At 42.9% G+C, this 19,982-nt stretch overlaps 2 protein-coding genes across 12 annotated transcripts in view; one reads left to right on the top strand and one right to left on the bottom strand.

The window, feature by feature from the left end:
• Window positions 1-4,162: 4,162 nt before the first annotated feature.
• On the bottom strand, window positions 4,163-11,167 carry LOC144264385 (uncharacterized). The gene is made up of 4 exons (XM_077816148.1): window positions 11,160-11,167; window positions 10,624-10,769; window positions 5,374-5,631; window positions 4,163-4,786 (listed from the first exon to the last, which is right to left on the bottom strand). Exons 1-4 carry the CDS (start codon window positions 11,165-11,167, stop codon window positions 4,245-4,247), a joined length of 954 nt encoding a protein of 317 aa, XP_077672274.1. The 3' UTR covers window positions 4,163-4,244.
• A 1,055-nt stretch (window positions 11,168-12,222) lies between these two features.
• Window positions 12,223-19,982, top strand: part of LOC144264047 (uncharacterized) — a 34,272-nt gene continuing 26,512 nt past the window's right edge. For 2 of the 11 annotated variants that reach the window (XM_077815310.1, XM_077815312.1), the window contains exon 1: window positions 12,227-12,494. In XM_077815310.1, the coding sequence (XP_077671436.1) occupies window positions 12,449-12,494 (46 nt within the window). In that variant the 5' untranslated portion in view covers window positions 12,227-12,448. Of the gene's footprint in view, window positions 12,495-19,982 lie in introns of all 11 variants that reach the window. The other 9 variants (XM_077815303.1, XM_077815308.1, XM_077815311.1 and 6 more) reach the window with 8 other exon arrangements.

Genomic DNA, 19,982 nt, shown 5'->3' with positions numbered 1-19,982 from the left:
GCAAGTTTTTGGAGCACCCTGGGGATACCTACCTGCTTTGTAGTTAAATAGACACATTTATTTTCAGGAGTTTGTTGCTAAGCAAAGGAGTTCCAGTATTAATCATTAATAGTAAATTCATTAACAAATTCAATAACAAATTCAGTTACTTATTGCACAGGTTTCCCTTCACTATGGTCCAATTTCTGAAGATATTTCTTTCGAGTTAGAGAGGAGGAGGACTCAATTATTTGGTGTCTGCTTTATAACATCCTATTGTCCATACAATAGCCACTGAACATTCAGCAGTATATCATATCCCACAACCTAAGGTACCCTGGCGGCACCACATCTCCCCAAACAAGATTACATTATATATTCATAGATTCCAAGGTCAAAAGAGACCATTGTGATCACCTAGTCAGACCTCCTGCATAATGCAGGCCAGAGAACTTCCCCCGAACAATTCCTAGAGCAGATCTTCTGGAAGAAGATCCAAACTTGATTTAAAAGCTTTGAGTGATGGAAAATCCACCATGACCTTTGGCAAATTGTTCCAGTGTTTAATTATTCTCACTGTTAAAAATTTACTCCTTATTTCCAGTCTGAATTTGACTAACTTCAACTTCCATCCACTGGAACATGTGATACCTTTCTCTGCTAGATTGAAGAGCCCATTATTAGCTATTCCTCAAGTAGATACCGACACACTGTAATCAAGTCACCCCTTAACCAATGCAGCCTTCTTCCTCGATTGTGACTTTTTGGGCATCTAATAAGGTGTTCTTCAATTATTCCCAATCATTCACATTTTTCTGATTAAATTCTTTCTCCCAGCTGATTGGCTCATAATTGTTTTCAGCTTTGTGAAATTGGCTCGATTAAAGTACCAGATATATATATTACTGGTCTGAACTTTATTCTGCTTGCACGTTATAAATGTCATCAAGATCATTTATACCTAAGCTACCATTTTTTTAGTTCAGTGATCAGTTCCTCTCTATCTGTTAGTACAGGACCTAATAAAGAATTCCCCTGTGTTGGCTGCAACACTTTTTTGAGTTAGGAAATTGTTATCTATAATGTTTAACAATTCCAAAAATGTTTTAGTACTGGCTGCATGAGACCTCTGAAGTTTTAGGAGCAAAGAAGGCTACTTGTAGGGACTGGGAACAAACCACACAGCAGGGACTGAATCCTATGGCCTAGGCTCCTTGTGGTTGGATGTTTTTCTTTGACTGGCTTGCACTGGCAGCTCAGGCTTCAGGGATGGACTCCTAGGATGAAATAGTGACACCACTGAAGTCCATAGCAAAATTCTTATTGATTTCAATACAGCCAGATTTACACTCCTGGAGAGTGGGGCCTTTGACCTACTCCTCCGGCAACCAGTCTCCGTCCAGTTCCCAGGCTCTGGATCTGGGCTTGTGGCCAAAATTACTTCTGAATCAAAACTAAGTTTAGGTCAGGTGATCTAAAAGCTACTGAGCTAGGCAGCTTTGTATTTACTTCTGGTTTGCAGTGTCTTAGGGTATGTCTACACTATGAAATTAGGTCGAATTTATAGAAGTCAGTTTTTTAGAAATCAGTTTTATATATTTGAGTGTGTGTGTCCCCACAGAAAATGCTCTAAGTGCATTAAGTGAATTAACTCGGCGGAGCGCTTCCACAGTACCGAGCTAGAGTCGACTTCCGGAGTGCTGCACTGTGGGTAGCTATCCCACAGTTCCCGCAGTCTCCACCACCCATTGGAATTCTGGGTTGAGATCCCAATGCCTGATGGGGCTAAAACATTGCCGCGGGTGGTTCTGGGTACATATCCTCAGGCCCCCGTTCCCTCCCTCCCTCCATGAAAGCAAGGGCAGACAATCATTTCGCGCCTTTTTTCCTGAGTTACCTGTGCAGACGCCATACCATGGCAAGTATGGAGCCCGCTCAGGTAACCGTCACTGTATGTCTCCTGGGTGCTGGCAGACGCGGTACTGCATTGCTACACAGTAGCAGCAACCCATTGCCTTGTGGCAGCAGATGGTGCAATAGGACTGGTAGCCGTCATCGTCATGTCCGAGGAGCTCCTGGCCGCGTCGGCCGGGAGCGCCTGGACAGACATGGGCACAGGGACTAAATTTGGAGTGACTTGATCAAGTCATTCTCTTTAGTCCTGCAGTCAGTCCTATTGAACCATCTTATGGTGAGCAGGCAGGCGATATGGATTGCTAGCAGTCGTATTGTACCATCTTCTGCCAGGCAGGCAAGAGATGTGGATGGCATGCAGTCCTTCTGCACCATCTGCTGCCAGCCAAAGATGTAAAAGATAGATGGAGTGGATCAAAACAAGAAATAGACCAGATTTGTTTTGTACTCATTTGCTTCCCCCGCTTCCCCCATCTAGGGGACTCATTCCTCTAGGTCACACTGCAGTCACTCACAGGGAAGGTGCAGCGAGGTAAATCTAGCCACATATCAATCAGAGGCCAGACTAACCTCCTTGTTCCAATAAGAACAATAACTTAGATGCACCATTTCTTATTGGAACCCTCCGTGAAGTCCTGCCTGAAATACTCCTTGATGTAAAGCCACCCCCTTTGTTGATTTTAGCTCCCTGAAGCCAACCCTGTAAGCCGTGTCGTCAGTCGCCCCTCCCTCCGTCAGAGCAACGGCAGACAATCGTTCCACGCCTTTTTTCTGAGCGGATGCCATACCAAGGCAAGCATGGAGGCCGCTCAGCTCACTTTGGCAATTAGGAGCACATTAAACACCACACGCATTATCCAGCAGTATATGCAGCACCAGAACCTGGCAGAGCGATACCGGGCGAGTAGGCGATGTCAGCGCGGTCGCGTGAGTGATCAGGACATGAACACAGATTTCTCTGAAAGCATGGGCCCTGCCAGTGCATGCATCATGGTGCTAATGGGGCAGGTTCATGCTGTGGAACGCCGATTCTGGGCTCGGGAAACAAGCACAGACTGGTGGGACCGCATAGTGTTGCAGGTCTGGGACGATTCCCAGTGGCTGCAAAACTTTCGCATGCGTAAGGGCACTTTCATGGAACTTTGTGACTTGCTTTCCCCTGTCCTGAGGCGCATGAATACCAAGATGAGAGCAGCCCTCACAGTTGAGAAGCGAGTGGTGATAGCCCTGTGGAAGCTTGCAACGCCAGATAGCTACCGGTCAGTTGGGAATCAATTTGGAGTGGGCAAATCTACTGTGGGGGCTGCTGTGATGCAAGTAGCCCACGCAATCAAAGATCTGCTGATATCAAAGGTAGTGACCCTGGGAAATGTGCAGGTCATAGTGGATGGCTTTGCTGCAATGGGATTCCCTAACTGTGGTGGGGCCATAGACCGAACCCATATCCCTATCTTGGCACCAGAGCACCAAGCCAGCGAGTACATGAACCGCAAGGGGTACTTTTCAGTAGTGCTGCAAGCTCTGGTGGCTCACAAGGGACGTTTCACCAGCATCAACGTGGGATGGCCGGGAAAGGTACATGACGCTCGCATCTTCAGGAACTCTGGTCTGTTTCAAAAGCTGCAGGAAGGGACTTTATTCCCAGACCAGAAAATAACTGTTGGGGATGTTGAAATGCCTATAGTTATCCTTGGGGACCCAGCCCACCCCTTAATGCCATGGCTCATGAAGCTGTACACAGGCAGCCTGGACAGTAGTCAGGAGCTGTTCAACTACAGGCTGAGCAAGTGCAGAATGGTGGCAGAATGGTGCATTTGGACATTTAAAGGCGTGCCGGCGCAGTTTACTGACTCGCTTAGACCTCAGCGAAACCAATATTCCCACTGTTATTACTGTTTGCTATGTGCTCCACAATATCTGTGAGAGTAAGGGGGAGACGTTTATGGCGGGATGGGAGGTTGAGGCAAATCGCCTGGCCGCTGGTTACGTGCAGCCAGATACCAGGGCGGTTAGAAGAGCACAGGAGGGCGTGGTACGCATCAGAGAAGCTTTGAAACCCAGTTTCATGACTGGCCAGGCTACGGTGTGAAAGTTCTCTTTGTTTCTCCTTGATGAAACCCCCCGCCCCTTGGTTCACTCTACTTCCCTGTAAGCTAACCACCCTCCCCTCTTCCCTTCGATCACTGCTTGCAGAGGCAATAAAGTCATTGTTGCTTCACATTCATGCATTCTTTATTCATTCATCACACAAATAGGGGGATGACTACCAAGGTAGCCCAGGAGGGGCGGTGGAGGAGGGAAGGAAAATGCCACACAGCACTTTAAGCACAGCACTTTAAAAGTTTACAACTTTAAAATTTATTGAATGCCAGCCTTCTTTTTTTTGGGCAATCCTCTGTGGTGGAATGGCTGGTTGGCCGGTGGCCCCGCCACCGCGTTCTTGGGCGTCTGGGTGTGGAGGCTATGGAACTTGGGGAGGAGGGCGGTTGGTTACACAGGGGCTGTAGTGACAATCTGTGCTCCAGCTGCCTTTGCTGCAGCTCAGCCATACACTGGAGCATACTGGTTTGATCCTTCAGCAGCCTCAGCATTGAATCCTGCCTCCTCTCATCACGCTGCCGCCACATTTGAGCTTCAGCCCTGTCTTCAGCCCGCCACTTACTCTCTTCAGCCCGCCACTTACTCTCTTCAGCCCGCCACCTCTCCTCCCGGTCATTTTGTGCTTTCCTGCACTCTGACATTATTTGCCTCCACGCATTCGTCTGTGCTCTGTCAGTGTGGGAGGACAGCATGAGCTCAGAGAACATTTCATCACGAGTGCATTTTTTTTTCTTTCTAATCTTCACTAGCCTCTGGGAAGGAGAAGATCCTGTGATCATTGAAACACATGCAGCTGGTGGAGAAAAAAAAAGGGACAGCGGTATTTAAAAAGACACATTTTATAAAACAGTGGCTACAGTCTTTCAGGGTAAACCTTGCAATTAACATTACATACATAGCACATGTGCTTTCATTACAAGGTCGCATTTTGCCTCCCCCCACCGCGTGGCTACCCCCTCAAGCCTCCCCCTCCCCGTGGCTAACAGCGGGGAACATTTCTGTTCAGCCGCAGGCAAACAGCCCAGCAGGAACGGGCTCCTCTGAGTGTCCCCTGAAGAAAAGCACCCTATTTCAACCAGGTGACCATGAATGATATCTCACTCTCCTGAGGATAACACAGAGAGATAAAGAACGGATGTTGTTTGAACGCCAGCAAACATACACTGCGATGCTTTGTTGTACAATGATTCCTGAGTATGTGTTACTGGCCTGGAGTGGTAAAGTGTCCTACCATGAAGGACGCAATAAGGCTGCCCTCTCCAGAAACCTTTTGCAAAGGCTTTGGGAGTACATCCAGGAGAGCCGCGAATGCCAGGGCAAAGTAATCCTTTCACATGCTTGCTTTTAAACCATGTATAGTATTTTAAAAGGTACGCTCACCGGAAGTCCCTTCTCCGCCTGCCGGGTCCAGGAGGCAGCCTTGGGTGGGTTCGGGGGGTACTGACTCCAGATCCAGGATGAGAAACACTTCCTGGCTGTCGGGAAAACCGGTTTCTCCGCTTGCTTGCTCTGAGCTATCTACAACCTCATCATCATCATCATCATCATCTTCTTCGTCTCCAAAACCTGCTTCCGTGTTGCCTCCATCTCCATTGAAGGAGTGAAACAACACGGCTGGGGTAGTGGTGGCTGAACCCCCTAAAATGGCATTGGTGTGCATTGTACACTTCAAATACGCAACTAGTATCACTGCAAGGGACTTTAAATATCAATGAGAGATCCAACATAGAACTGGACTAGCTACTGCTGCTCTCGTGACATTCAGCCACATCTGGAGAAACAAAGGTATTACCATGTAGTGTAAACTGAAATTGCTGCAGTCTTTTGTTGTTAGCCTCTTGCTGTATGCATGGGAGACATGGAAGTTAAGCAAACAGGACATTAAGAGGCTTTCTGCCTTTGAACTGAAATGCTGCAGGCAATGCATGTTAGCTATATCTCCCACAGGACAAACGAACAGATAATCGCCTGAATTTACAGCATAACTGGACACCTGACATCAAGATGATCAAACAAAGAAAACTTTAGTTTGTGGGACATGCGGGTTGAAGGAGCAGAGGAAGGTTGCCAAAGCAAGTGTTGTAGGGGCTGGTGCCAGCGGCAAGGGATACCTGAAGGGGGCACTCAGTGTGGCTGGATGTGGGATGGTGTGTTTCTCATAGCTGTGTGAAGTCTGCCAAACATGAAGGAAGACTTCTGGCCAGTGACTCTCACGTATTGTGTGTATTGCTCACTGCGATGTGAGTCTATGGTACTTTGCACTATGAGATAATGTGTGTGGATATGTGTTCCTTGAAGCAGGAGTGCTAGAAATACAGCAGTGTTCTATTCCTTTTAAATATATTGCTCCAAAATGGAGGAAAATTATGAGTAAACAAAACAAAATAAAAACCACTTTGTAAGAAAGGAGATGCAGAAGGGTCCTGCACATGTGGAGGAAGGTTTATACGGTAGCATCCCACGGCATAAGCACTAGCCCCACCCCTCTGTGGCTCCGACATGGAATCTGAGCTCCGCGGAACTAGGTGCTAGCTAAGTGGGTAGGGGGTGTAGTCACAAGACAGTTTCTATGGGTTTTTTCTGTTCTTGGGGCAGCTCCGAGCAGAGATAACACCATAGCTTGACAAACTATGCAGGAGGTATGGTGGGCAGCAGGTGAAAGAAAAACCAGTGGCAGCATGCCAGGGTAGACTGCTGTTCTGTCTGTGTTGTAAGGGTAGTTTAGAGGAAACATATGCTGAGATCCACAAAAACTGAGATCCCCCTTTATTTTCCCTCATGGATCCTCAGCCTCTACAAGAAGAGATGTCTATGCCCCTGTTGAGCATTCCATTCTGCCCCCAAACTTTCCTGGAGGGGATGATGTGACAAGCAATGACTCAAAAAAGACCATGCAGTGATATGGATCAGTGTTTCATTTCACGCAGGCCATCAGACCCACCAAGGAATCTGGCTCAAAAAAGGGAGCATATGTCCATTAATGTCTGCTCATGGCCATGGTGTCCAATTGCTGCGAGAGATTTTTGTTGTGGAACCGTGGGCATGCGCATCTTACACTAGAGACTATCTCAACAAACAGGTTTGATCTTTGTGGATACCAGGGCTTTCGTAGCACTGTAACTGGGGATTCTATTGTATTTGAACTTGAGTGAACAGCCTACTTCTTTGTGTCTTCCTGCACTTTTTCTGTATTCCCCTGTGTTTGGATACCTATTTTATCCCTGTTTTTTCTTTCTTCATTTATATTTGGATGTTTTCTAAGTTCATAAAACAGAAATTGTTAAGATGTAATAAAGTTAAAAAACCCTAATTTGTTGAAGACTAATTAACTATAGATTTAGTGCATACTGGAAATTTTCTGGATGATTTGCTTGCCATTTATTTTAATTATAGTAAAACCTTTTTAAGGGACCACTCAGGCAACAAGAAATAGCTTGTGGTGGTCTTCTAATAAAACCTGAGCAGCACGTATTCCATTATATCTGCAAACGCTTTGGAGCTGTCTCTTAAGACAGGAGGTTACCTAATAAGAGTGGTCTTGTGCACTGGCTTCCCAGTCATTATCTAGAATCAAGCATAAATAAATTATAAACTAAAATGAAAGTGGTTTCTAATTTATGTACTGAGTTATTTGTACATTCATGTCTTAGCTGTTGTCTTATGTCTAAACAGAAAATTTCAATGAAGGTATTTTAAAAATACTAACTAGATCCGTGTCTCATGTTATGTTAGCACTTAAAAATTTAACCTCAATATACTAAATTATGGCTGAAATTTTCAAACTTTGTTCCCAGTGTTACATTCCTTAGTCTGAAAAATCTGCTGCTGCTATTTAAAAGGAGATAATTACTTATAATGCTGTAGATGCAAGGACTCTGAAGGCAGGTAGTTGAGTTATTTTTTCTATTTTATTTTAAAAAATATAGACATGTCCCAGGATGTCTTACTGCAGAGTTGGTGTTCTGACCTGATAAAGAAGTGACCTTATCACAAAAAGAGCAGTTGAGCACCAATAGTTATTCTGGATGCTAGAGAAGCTTGTTCTCCCATTAAAAGGTTCTGATCATGTGTTAGTACTGGAATCACAAAGCCTTCTGGGATTCACAGACCTGCCCAGATTCATGTTACCTAGGTTTGTTCATTAACCAGAATTACACTGGAACAATGCAGACAAAGGTGACACTTTCCACTATTCAGTGGCATGGGTCCTTTGTGAGGAAAGAATAGGAATAAAGACATGAGGTGGATTTACGCATTAATGAACTCCTTATTTATCCCATTTCTGCAAAGAGATTCATAGGAACACGGGGGTCTTTCCACATAGATTTCTTTTCAGGATCAGTGCCTGCTTTTAGCTTAGACAATACACTCATGTACAGGGGTCACGTGTTCTCTACATGGGACAACACTGGTGTCAGGATGAAGTGCACATTTCAGTCATGTGGTTTGCTTCCAGTTTTATGATTATTATAAACCAAGTCTCCTCCTGCTGAATCCCCTGCCCATCACAAATGCCCGGTGATGTCAGAGGGAGCTCTAAGGCCCTAAATTCTACAAATCACTTCAGCATGTGCTTAATTTTGGGCACACAGATCAATTTGTGACCCTGTTATTCCCACTGGTGAATATTTACTCTCATGAATAGTACCAGTGAAGACAATGGATGCTATTTGTGTGACTAACTTCTTACCAGTGGAAATAAGGGGCTTGCAGTCTGACCCATAATTAGCCAAGTTGATTACAATGGGACTGCTTATGTGCTTAAAGTTAAGCACATGCTCAAGTGCTTTACTGCATAGGGGCATAAGTGTCAGGAATACAAGGTCAGACACACCCTCTAATTCATCTTGCACTGGTGACCAGTTATTTGCATAAGGATTTGTAACTGCTCAATAGAAGTTTATATATTTGAAAGTTTTGTGAGTAAGAAATTTAATGAACATTAGCATTTTTTCACTGATTTTCCATATAACTCTGATACATGAATCTCTCATGAAATTGTACATGTAAAGAATGAGATCCTGCAAAGTAATCTTGGTGAAGAGGAGACTCCTAGTTCGTGTTCTGACTTCAGCGGGACTTTGCACATTAGTAAGTGGTAATTATTACTTGAAGGCCCTTAAATAGTATCACATACTGTAGAGGCAGCATTTTATGAGACACCAAATAATCACTGAGACACAGTTGCTTTTCTATTCTGCATTTTGTAGCTGTTTGGTTTCATCCACTCTCACTTTATCAGTCCAAAACAGGAGCTCACAAGTAAGAGTCTCCAGCACAGTTCACGTGCAATTTTCAGAAATGACGTGAAGGAACATTTCTTGGAACATCTAATCCTGCATCACACATTTTTACTCGTAGTTGTTCCTAATGGCACTGAATACTGGGCAGTTGCTCTTTTTTGTATCCTTTCCTCCAAGAGATCTTGGAGTTGTGGATAGTTCTCTGAAAACATCCACTCAATGTGCAGCAGCAGTGAAAAAGCGAACAGAATGCTGGGAATAATTAAGAAAGGGATAGATAATAGGACAGAAAATATCATGTTGCCTCTATATAAATCCATGGTACTCCCACATCTTGAACACTGTGTGCAGATGTGGTCGCCCCATCTCAAAAAAGATATATTGGAACTGGAAAAGGTTCAGAAAAGGGCAACAAAAATTATTAGAGGTATGGAACAGCTTCTGTATGAAGAGAGATTAATAAGACTGGACTTTTCAGCTTGGAAAAGAGACGGCTAAGGGGAGATATGATTGAGGTCTATAAAATCATGACTGGTATAGAGAAAGTAGATAAGGAAGTGTTGTTTACTACTTCTCATAACACAAGAACTAGGGGTCACCAAATGAAATTAATAGGCAGCAGGTTTACAACAAATAAAAGGAAGTATTTCTTCACACAACACACAGTCAACCTGTGGAACTCCTTGCCAGAGGATGTTGTGAAGGCCAAGATCATAACAGAGTTCAAAAAAGAAGGAGATAAATTCATGAAGGATAGGTCCATCAATGGCTATTAGCCAGGATGGGCAGCAATGGTGTCCCTAGCCTCTGTTTGCCATAAGCTGGGAGTAAGCAACAGGCGATGGATCACTTGATGATTGCCCATTTTGTTCTCTCTGAGGCACCTGACACCGGCCACTATCGGAAGACAGGATACTGGGCTAGATGGATCTTTGGTCTGACCCAGTAGGGACATTCTTATGTTCTAATTCTAGTAAAATCATAGTGCTGTAAGTTTGGGTAGATGTGTGAACTCCCCCAGATGTTTTTTTCTGAACAACTATGTTGAATTGAACTATGTTCAATTCTGACATTTAAAAGATACAAACATAGAGCCCAGTGCAGTCCCAGAGCATGGCACTCCGTGATGTGGCACTGCAGTCACCCCAATTCATTTGCTCCCATTCTTGGTTTTCTAGCCACCCATTCCCTCTCTTGTGGGCTGAATAATTGAGCCCTTACACAATAAATATAATTCCCCCAGCCTTCCCCTTCCCCTCCCCAACTTCAGTGCTTTCAATATACCCTGGCTTCAGGCTCTGGCTCTCTCTCAGCTCCCCGCTTCCTTCTGAGCAAGGGAGCTCTGATGGTCTCGCTTGGAGAGGCCTACTCCTGGGATAATTCCTACCTCTTTCCCTGGGCTCAGACTCCTTCTCTTGGGACAAGGTCTCCACAGCCCTCCTTCTTGGGGCTGTGTTTGAATCCCAGCCATTGATCTTATCAGAAGAAGGCTTTTCTTCTGACTCTAGGTTTTCATTGACTGAGCTCAGAATACTTCTTTTTAATCCTTAATGGTAGTCACATGATTCAGGCACCTGACCTTCCGCCCCATCCCATTTTAGTCAGGTGATCTTTACAAGATCTACATGTGCTTAAAGGGCACATGCTTTGGAATGGGACTGGCTTGTCCAATAGCCCATTACCCTTTTAGGATCTGTATATTTAATGGAGGTCATTGATGGTAGATTATTGTGAGATGCTGCTGGGAACAGTCCTCCAACAGAAGTATCCTGAATCATGAGAGATACTGTTCATCCCTTGAGTACAGGGATCAAATTTCCACACAAACAGTCATACAGCTGTGCACCAAGACAGCAGGATCTACATCTCCTGTACTGAGGTCTTGAGATTGCTCTTGCACGGCAAGCTCCCACCTTCGCCTACCTGGGCATGGCTGGTGAACATGTGGGTGCATTTGAGCTCAAATTCAGAAGCAAGCAAGAGAAAGTGTGCTAATGGCCTAATTTCATATTCTCTGAATTTGCCTGCACTCCCCGATATGTACCCAACTCACTGAAAATCAAATGGCATTCTGTACACGCAGCATATAGCTGGGCTAGAATTACTGCCTTGTCTTTGGGCCTATCATTAGTTTCTACAGCTACACTTTTTGGAAGAGGCAATTCCTGTTTTTCAAACATTTAGACCCTTCCAGTTTGTTCTGCACAGGATATCCATGCACCTAGGGAGTTCTATCTTGGGGGATTCGAGTACACATGCATGTTTGCATTTTTTGAAAATTTAATCCCAAACATTTTTTGTTGTATTGTCAGCACATGCACACATCTCAATAAAAGGGTTTGCTTGACTCCCTGAGTTTATCGCAGTTTTATTTGAAGATACTGCACGGGCTGTGTTCTAACCCAGACTGAGTCCCTGTCCCTAAATCAGCGCAGCTGGAAAACTGGGCCAAAATTCTGGGAGGCACTCAGGTCCCACCCACAGAAGGCCCTAGATAGTTAGATTAGAAAGATTAGTAATATCAACTGCTATACCTGAGCTGAACTTTCTAGTGTGGATGCAGGAGGTATTTTTAAACCCTTTATAGATAAATATATTAATTATTTTCATGAAATGCAGAATATTTTGGAAGGGACTGTAGTCCAGTGATTAGCTCAAGGGACTGCAATTGTTTTGTTGTATGATCTTCAAAACATTTTACCTCCTTGGGCCCCAGTTTTCCCATCTGCAAAATGAGGCTAATGATACATATCCATAATTATAAAGTGCTTTGAGATCTATGGATAAACATCACTCAATAAGTGTTAAATATCATTATATGGTCCTTATAATTTAAGCATTACTAAATGACTACACAGATCAGAACCTGTTTTTACGTGTGATTTTGCCATTCAGTTGGTAGTTTTATAACTTTCATATGCTCTGCACAGTTCACTTTGAAATTCAGTGTATGAAATTGACTTCTGATAACGCCTGAAGTTTCATATGCTGCATGATGTGTTAGCCATTTTCAGCAGATAATTTATTACTTGGCCTGCTTCTTACTGGCTGATTAGAACTTCAGGAAGACACAGGGGCAGAGAGATAGTGAGTTTAGTCTGTTGCCTGAGGGTATAGAAATCACACATAGCTTGCTGGTTGGAGGGAACAAAGCAAGGAGTTTTGGTTTGTTTTCTGGGTGTTTTTCTCTGTGGTTAGATATTACAGGAGAAATGAAGATGTGCAAAACTATACTTCCTTGTATTCTATTACTGTCCGGTGAGTGAACATTTTTGTTTGTTTTACTTCTTTTTTTGTCAGTTATAAATGGCTTTTGCTTCAACTCATCTCCTGATTTTATGTAGACATTCATCCGATGAAGTGAGCTGTAGCTCACGAAAGCTTATGCTCAAATAAATTGGTTAGTCTCTAAGGTGCCACAAGTACTCCTTTTCTTTTTGCGAATACAGACTAACACGGCTGCTACTCTGAAACTAGATCCCTATTACATATAAGTTAAATATCAATAATATACTGATGTGTAACTGCTATGTAATAATATATTGTATTACTAGAACTATTGCTGCATTTATTACACCTCCATCATTATGGTTTTGTAATCCATATGATCCAACTCATGTAATGGCGTGGCAAAACAGACAGATATGTTGCAAATGTAATGTAAATGGCACCTCTGTAGTTACTAATCTTAAAAATATATGTATATGGTCATGTTATTTAAAAAGAAATGTATTGAAGGTACAAGAGAACCAATCACCAACATCTTTTTGCAACTTTAAACATTTTATTTTCACTAGCATGTGTCAAAAGTAAATGTTTAACTGATTACTAAATTAAATCTTAATACGGTTAGCATTGTGATGACAAATATCAGCACTGTGTCGCAGAGCTACTACAAAACAGGAAGTAAGTGCAGGCTATTTAGATATGAAGCACTTGTCTTCATGTTCCAAGAGCTTTGTCCCCCACACCGGTATCCACTAAATTGTAAACCCCAAAGTACTGTTGATTGCAGTAGTGGGAGTTGTAGTCTTTTGCTGTGAGAAACCATGGTCTCTCCCTTTGTGAGCTTTCATGAGTTTTCCACCACCCTTACCACTAGTGTTATTAGGACTTGGTATTTGGGAGTTTGCAAGAAGTATTTGGTGGAGGAAGGAGGGGGGCAGTGGCCCTGCTCTAAGCCATGTCTAATGAAAGATTTTTAAATGTAGTGCTCGAAACGTGATTGCTTTTGGTGCAACTGAAAATTAATTACCCTTTATCCCCTGAATTTTGATCAAGTTTTTGCCTCCTTGATTACATAGGGCAAGATCCTTCCATATGCTGTATATGGTGTTGGTGCATATGAGGAGGAAAGGGAGCTTACTTTCCACCTCTTCCCTCACCCTACAAATGCAGTAGTATTGCAGGAACTCTACTTATCCCTCTGATGGGTGCTAGAAGGTGAGGGTGTCCGGACCATGCACCGGACTACCACATGGGAACATGGTCTCCTTTTTAGTGCACATACTACACTCAAGCATGTGCTAGCTGAGAGTTCATGCTGTTCCTTTTCAAAGGAGTAGGCAGGTGTACCCAACTACACCTCCCTCAGGACTACCCCATGGAATTGTGCTCTGGCTAGCAGGATACTTGCGAAACAAGATGTGTGTGCCAGCACCCTTACCCTCCTTTGCAGCACTGACAGGACAAGATTTTGCTCTAACTACTGAACAACATCAACAGACTGCAAATGGGTGCAGCATATTCTGAATCTGGAGATCCACAACGGTTATGTGATATCTCAGCTAGGGAGGTAGAGTCCTTGCATTACTTGAATTGCCTTCCCTTATTGCAATCTCACAGACACATCACTATGATCCCCTTTTGATTAACTCTGTGAGTTATGTGTGATATCTGAGGATCCTGAAATAGCCCAGGAAGAACTTTCAAATTGGAGGGCAAGGCAATAGAAGCTGATTAGCATATACACTAGAGGATGCAATTTTTTTTACTTAGCTGTATATCCAAGAAACTTTGCTGCAAAACCTAGCCCCATAAGCCATTTCAGAATGTATAATTCATGTGTGGGACTTCACTCATTACCATAAAGCATGGTTTGGTTTGGTTTTAATATCATGACTTAAATATTTTTAAGATGCATCCACATAATGTTGCAGCAATTTACAAAGTTCATTCCCTTCCATCACACTGGTATCCATTAAAAAGTCATATTAATGGGTTTGGGGCTTTTTGTTTTGTTTTTGTCATGACGTACTTATTGACAAAGGAGGACAGTTCTGAATGTAATAGTACATTTAAATAGTGCAGAAAGATTTGGGTGTTGTACATTAACCAATGTTTCCTAATTATATTGTACGAATACTAACATAATTGTTCTCTATTCCACCAAATGGGTGAGAAATAAACTAAACTGTCTTCTGTGGCCCATGTATATTTCATCAGTCTCTTTATCTCAGAAGTTGAGTGCATTAATTGGAATCACTACCCTCTGTCAGATTCCCACACTGGAGTCAATGCTTCTGGTTTTGGAGGGTGACACTAAAATGGACACATTGACAAGATTTATGGAAAACCCCAGCACCACAAAAAGACTCTAATGTATTATCCAATAGGAATTTTTCCTTCTAGAAAACACTTCCATGTTGTTTTTCTTGTACATTTTCCCCAGTAGAGGTGAAAAGTATGTTACCTAACCTTATTCATGGAAATAACACCTTGGCTACACTCTAGTAGTAATTTTGATGTCAGAATATTGAGAAGTAAACCTAAATGAGCCCACGATTTTATAAAAAAATGTATATTTGTTATTTCATTCTGTCACTGGCAGAGTTGCGTTCTGAACTTCTGCCACTGAATGACTTTGTTGCCTTGGACAAGTCATTTAAACTGTCTGTCTGGGCCTGATTATCAACTGCCTTACACCAGTTTAACTCCACTGACTCCAATGTAGATTTAAACTGGTGTAAATAAGAGAAAAATCAATCTCTCAGCTACCACAGTGATAAGCATGGCACATAGACCTTCTCCCTTAATTACACCATCATAAAATGGAGTAATGACGTTTGTCCAACTTTTTAAAAGTTCTAGCTAATCTGCTGTAACTGTCTCAAAGGTTTCTATAGTGCCTATGACTACAGTATTTAAGTAACTCTCCAGATGAAAAGTACTAGATGAATGTAAATTATTATTAAGTTGTGACAAATATTTTGAGTACGTACTTAGCTTTAGAGTGACATGCACCAAAACAGGAATCTGATTGTGGTCTCTGAATTTCCCCAAACATGGCAATACTTGTCAATAGCTCCAATGTTTGCAATGTTTACAATAAAAGTGGAAAAACATGTAATTTATTCTATAGAAAAAGTGGAAGTAAACTAAGTTAACTTGCAGTATCAACTTGTAATATCACCACAATGATGGCTAGATACCAGACACTGTTTTATCTTGTTGCTTAATTTTCCATTGGTTTGTAATAATGCACTGCACATATAATTCAGAGATATTGCCATGACTGAAGCATGCTAAAAGGTAACAAAGCTCTCCCCAATATTTAAAATCAATGCGATGCCAATATGTGATATACATCAATATATTTTAAATTACATCCAAAGAATTATATTAAAGGAGCATTAAAATTGTAAAGTCAAGCACTCAAAAATGAGGAAATACCAGAGTTCAGGTTACCTGCACAAGCTTAATTTGCCCCCTTATGTGTATGCATTGTGATATAGTCTTTAATTACATGATAACATTCTATTTTTCCCCTACCTCATTCAGTGAATGAGAAGTTACTGAATATTTCCTTTAATTGTCTTCATTGATTGTGTGGCCATTGTTTAAATGCACACCATCCAAACCCTGCACTGAGCACAAAATGAATTTCCTTAGGGACGTTTCTGTGGTACTCATCATTATAGTATCAGTGCTTCACAAACATTAATGAATTTATTTTCGCAACACCTCTGTGAGATTAATACCCCCATTTTACATAAGAACGGCCATACGGGGTCAGACCAAAGGTCCATCAAACCCAGTATCCTGTCCTCTGACTGTGGCCAATGGCAGGTGCCCCAAAGGGAATGAACAGACAGGTTTTCATCAAGTGATCCATGCCCTGTCATCCAATCCCAGCTTCTGGCAAACAGAGACTAGGGACACCATTGCTGCCCATCCTAGCTAATAGCCATTGATGGACCTATCCTTCAAGAATTTACCTTGCTCCCTTTTGAACCCCGTTACAGTATTGGCCTTCACAACACCCTCTGGCAAGGAGTTCCAGAGGTTGACAGTGCGTTGTGTGAAAAAATACTTTCTTGTGTTTGATTTAAACCTGCTACCTATTAATTTCATTTGGTGGCCTCTTGTTCTTGTATTATGAGAAGGAGTAAATAACACTTCCTTATTTACTTTTATCATGAGATTACTGGTTCTGTGGATGAAGGGAAACCAGTGGATGTATTGTTTCTTGACTTTAGCAAAGCTTTTGACACGGTCTCCCACAGTATTCTTGTCAGCAAGTTAAGGAAGTATGGGCTGGATGAATGCACTATAAGGTGGGTAGAAAGCTGGCTAGATTGTCGGGCTCAACGGGTAGTGATCAATGGCTCCATGTCTAGTTGGCAGCCGGTGTCAAGTGGAGTGCCCCAGGGGTCGGTCCTGGGGCCGGTTTTGTTCAATATCTTCATAAATGATCTGGAGGATGGTGTGGATTGCACTCTCAGCAAATTTGCGGACGATACTAAACTGGGAGGAGTAGTAGATACGCTGGAGGGGAGGGATAGGATACAGAAGGACCTAGACAAATTGGAGGATTGGGCCAAAAGAAATCTGATGAGGTTCAATAAGGATAAGTGCAGGGTCCTGCACTTAGGACGGAAGAATCCAATGCACCGCTACAGACTAGGGACCGAATGGCTAGGCAGCAGTTCTGCGGAAAAGGACCTAGGGGTGACAGTGGACGAGAAGCTGGATATGAGTCAGCAGTGTGCCCTTGTTGCCAAGAAGGCCAATGGCATTTTGGGATGTATAAGTAGGGGCATAGCGAGCAGATCGAGGGACGTGATCGTCCCCCTCTATTCGACATTGGTGAGGCCTCATCTGGAGTAGTGTGTCCAGTTTTGGGCCCCACACTACAAGAAGGATGTGGATAAATTGGAGAGAGTCCAGCGAAGGGCAACAAAAATGATTAGGGGTCTAGAACACATGACTTATGAGGAGAGGCTGAGGGAGCTGGGATTGTTTAGCCTGCAGAAGAGAAGAATGAGGGGGGATTTGATAGCTGCTTTCAACTACCTGAAAGGGGGTTCCAAAGAGGATGGCTCTAGACTGTTCTCAATGGTAGCAGATGACAGAACAAGGAGTAATGGTCTCAAGTTGCAGTGGGGGAGGTTTAGATTGGATATTAGGAAAAACTTTTTCACTAAGAGGGTGGTGAAACACTGGAATGCGTTGCCTAGGGAGGTGGTGGAATCTCCTTCCTTGGAAGTTTTTAAGGTCAGGCTTGACAAAGCCCTGGCTGGGATGATTTAACTGGGAATTGGTCCTGCTTCGAGCAGGGGGTTGGACTAGATGACCTTCAGGGGTCCCTTCCAACCCTGATATTCTATGATTCTATGATACTTTCTCTATACCACTCATGATTTTATAGACCTCTATCATATCCCCCCTTAGTCGCCTCTTTTCCAAGATGAAAAGTCCCAGTCTTATTAATCTCTCCTCATATGGAACCCCTAATAATTTTTGTTGCCCTTTTCTGAACCTTTTCCAATTCCAATATATCTTTTTTGAGATGGGGCGACCACATCTGCACCCAGTATTCAAGGTGTGGGCATGCCATGGATTTATATAGAGGCAATATGATATTTTCTATCTTATTATCTATCCCTTTCTTGATGATTCCCAACATTCTGTTTGCTTTTTTGACTGCCGCTGCACGTTGAATGGATGATTTCAGAGAACTATCCACAATGACTCCAAGATCTCTTTCCTGAGTGGTGATAGCTAATTTAGACCCCATCATTGTATATGTATAGTTAGGATTATGTTTTCCAATGTGCATTACTTTGCATTTATCAACATTAAATTTCATCTGCCATTTTGTTGCCCAGTAACCCAGTTTTCTGAGATCCTTTTGTAATTCTTCGCAGTCTACCCGGGACTTAACTATCTTCAGTAGTTTTGTATCATCTGCAAATTTTGCCACCTCACTGTTTACCCCTTTTTCCAGATTGTTTATGAATATGTTAAATAGGACTGGGCCCAGTACAGATCCCTGGGGGACACCATTATTTACCTCTCTCTATTCTGAAAACTGACCATTTATTCCTACCCCTTGTTTCCTATCTTTTAACCAGTTACCAATCCATGAGAGAATCTTCCCTCTTATCCCATGACTGCTTATTTTGCTTAAGAGCCTTTGGTGAGGGACCTTGTCAAAGGCTTTCTGAAAATCTAAATACACTATATCCACCGGATCTCCTTTGTCTGCAGGCTTGTTGACCCCCTCAAAGAATTCTAGTAGATTGGTAAGGCATGATTTCCCTTTACAAAAACCATGTTGACTATTTCCCAACAAATGATGTTCATCTACGTGTCTGACAATTTTGTTCTTTACGATAGTTTCAACAATTTGCCCGGTACTGAAGTGAGGCTTACTGGACTGTAGTTGCCAGGGTCACCTCTGGAGCCCTTTTTAAAAATTGGCATCACATTAGCTATCCTCCAGTCATTTGGTACAGAAGCTGATTTAAATGATAGGTTACAGATGACAGTTAGTAGTCCTGCAATTTCACATTTGAGTTTCTTCAGAACTCTTGGGTGAATACCATCTGGTCCTGGAGACTTGTTACTGTTTACACACGGGGAACTGAGCGATTAAGACCAAAATTGTCAAGTTCTCTCTAATTTTGAGTCCCCAGCTTGAGATAACTAGGACTTGATTTTTCAAAGACTTAGCATTAGATAGCACTTTATATGTTCTAAGCACAGCTCCCATTGACTTCAGCTGTAGTCATAAGTGCTCAGCACTTCTGCAAATCACACCCCATGAGTCACATTGGGCACCCAGAAAATGAGGAACACGCTATTAGTGACCACCTGTGAAAAATGTAGTTTATATGACTTCTCCAGCATCACATAGGAAGATAGAGATAGAATCCAATCATCTCGGGTGGTATTCAGATTCCTTAGCTATGAGACCATCTTTTCTCTTCTGGTAATCCCCTGCCTTATTCACCTTCCCAATTCTGCAACAAGAGGCCAAGGTCTTACAGACAACAGCTTCATTCACTATACAGCTCTGATTCATCATCTGCTCCCCTCCCAGCTCCTTCTCCCTTCCCCTCTCTGCTCCTATCTGACCCCCCTAGTCCTGACCCTCTCCCTCTTGGTGCATATATGCCCCTCCAGATCCATTCCCTCTCCTCCTGTCTACCCTCATCAGCTCCTGACCACCTGCTCCTCTTCTTCTTCCCACCTATGGCCCCTGCATCCTGCTTTTCAGACCCCACAGCATTCCTCACCCTTCTTCATTATTCCAGTCAAGTCCATCTCCTCCTCTTCCACTCTGCTTGCTTACCATCAGGGGAAGCATTAATGCTGTGCTTTCATTAGGAAAAAAGATGTGTTCTTAACTTGAGCTCACTAACTTCAGATAAAATTCTAGGGAAGACACAAGTGTTTGCTGTTTTTACACATGTTAGCAGGTCGAGCTAACGACTAGAACCTCACCTAGTAATCATAACT

Source organism: Eretmochelys imbricata, chromosome 4, assembly GCF_965152235.1.
Source record: "Eretmochelys imbricata isolate rEreImb1 chromosome 4, rEreImb1.hap1, whole genome shotgun sequence".
Classification (NCBI taxonomy): Eukaryota; Metazoa; Chordata; order Testudines; family Cheloniidae; genus Eretmochelys; species Eretmochelys imbricata.
The sequence above is the reverse complement of the archived record's forward strand: the minus strand, read 5'-3'. Positions and strand labels throughout refer to the sequence as shown.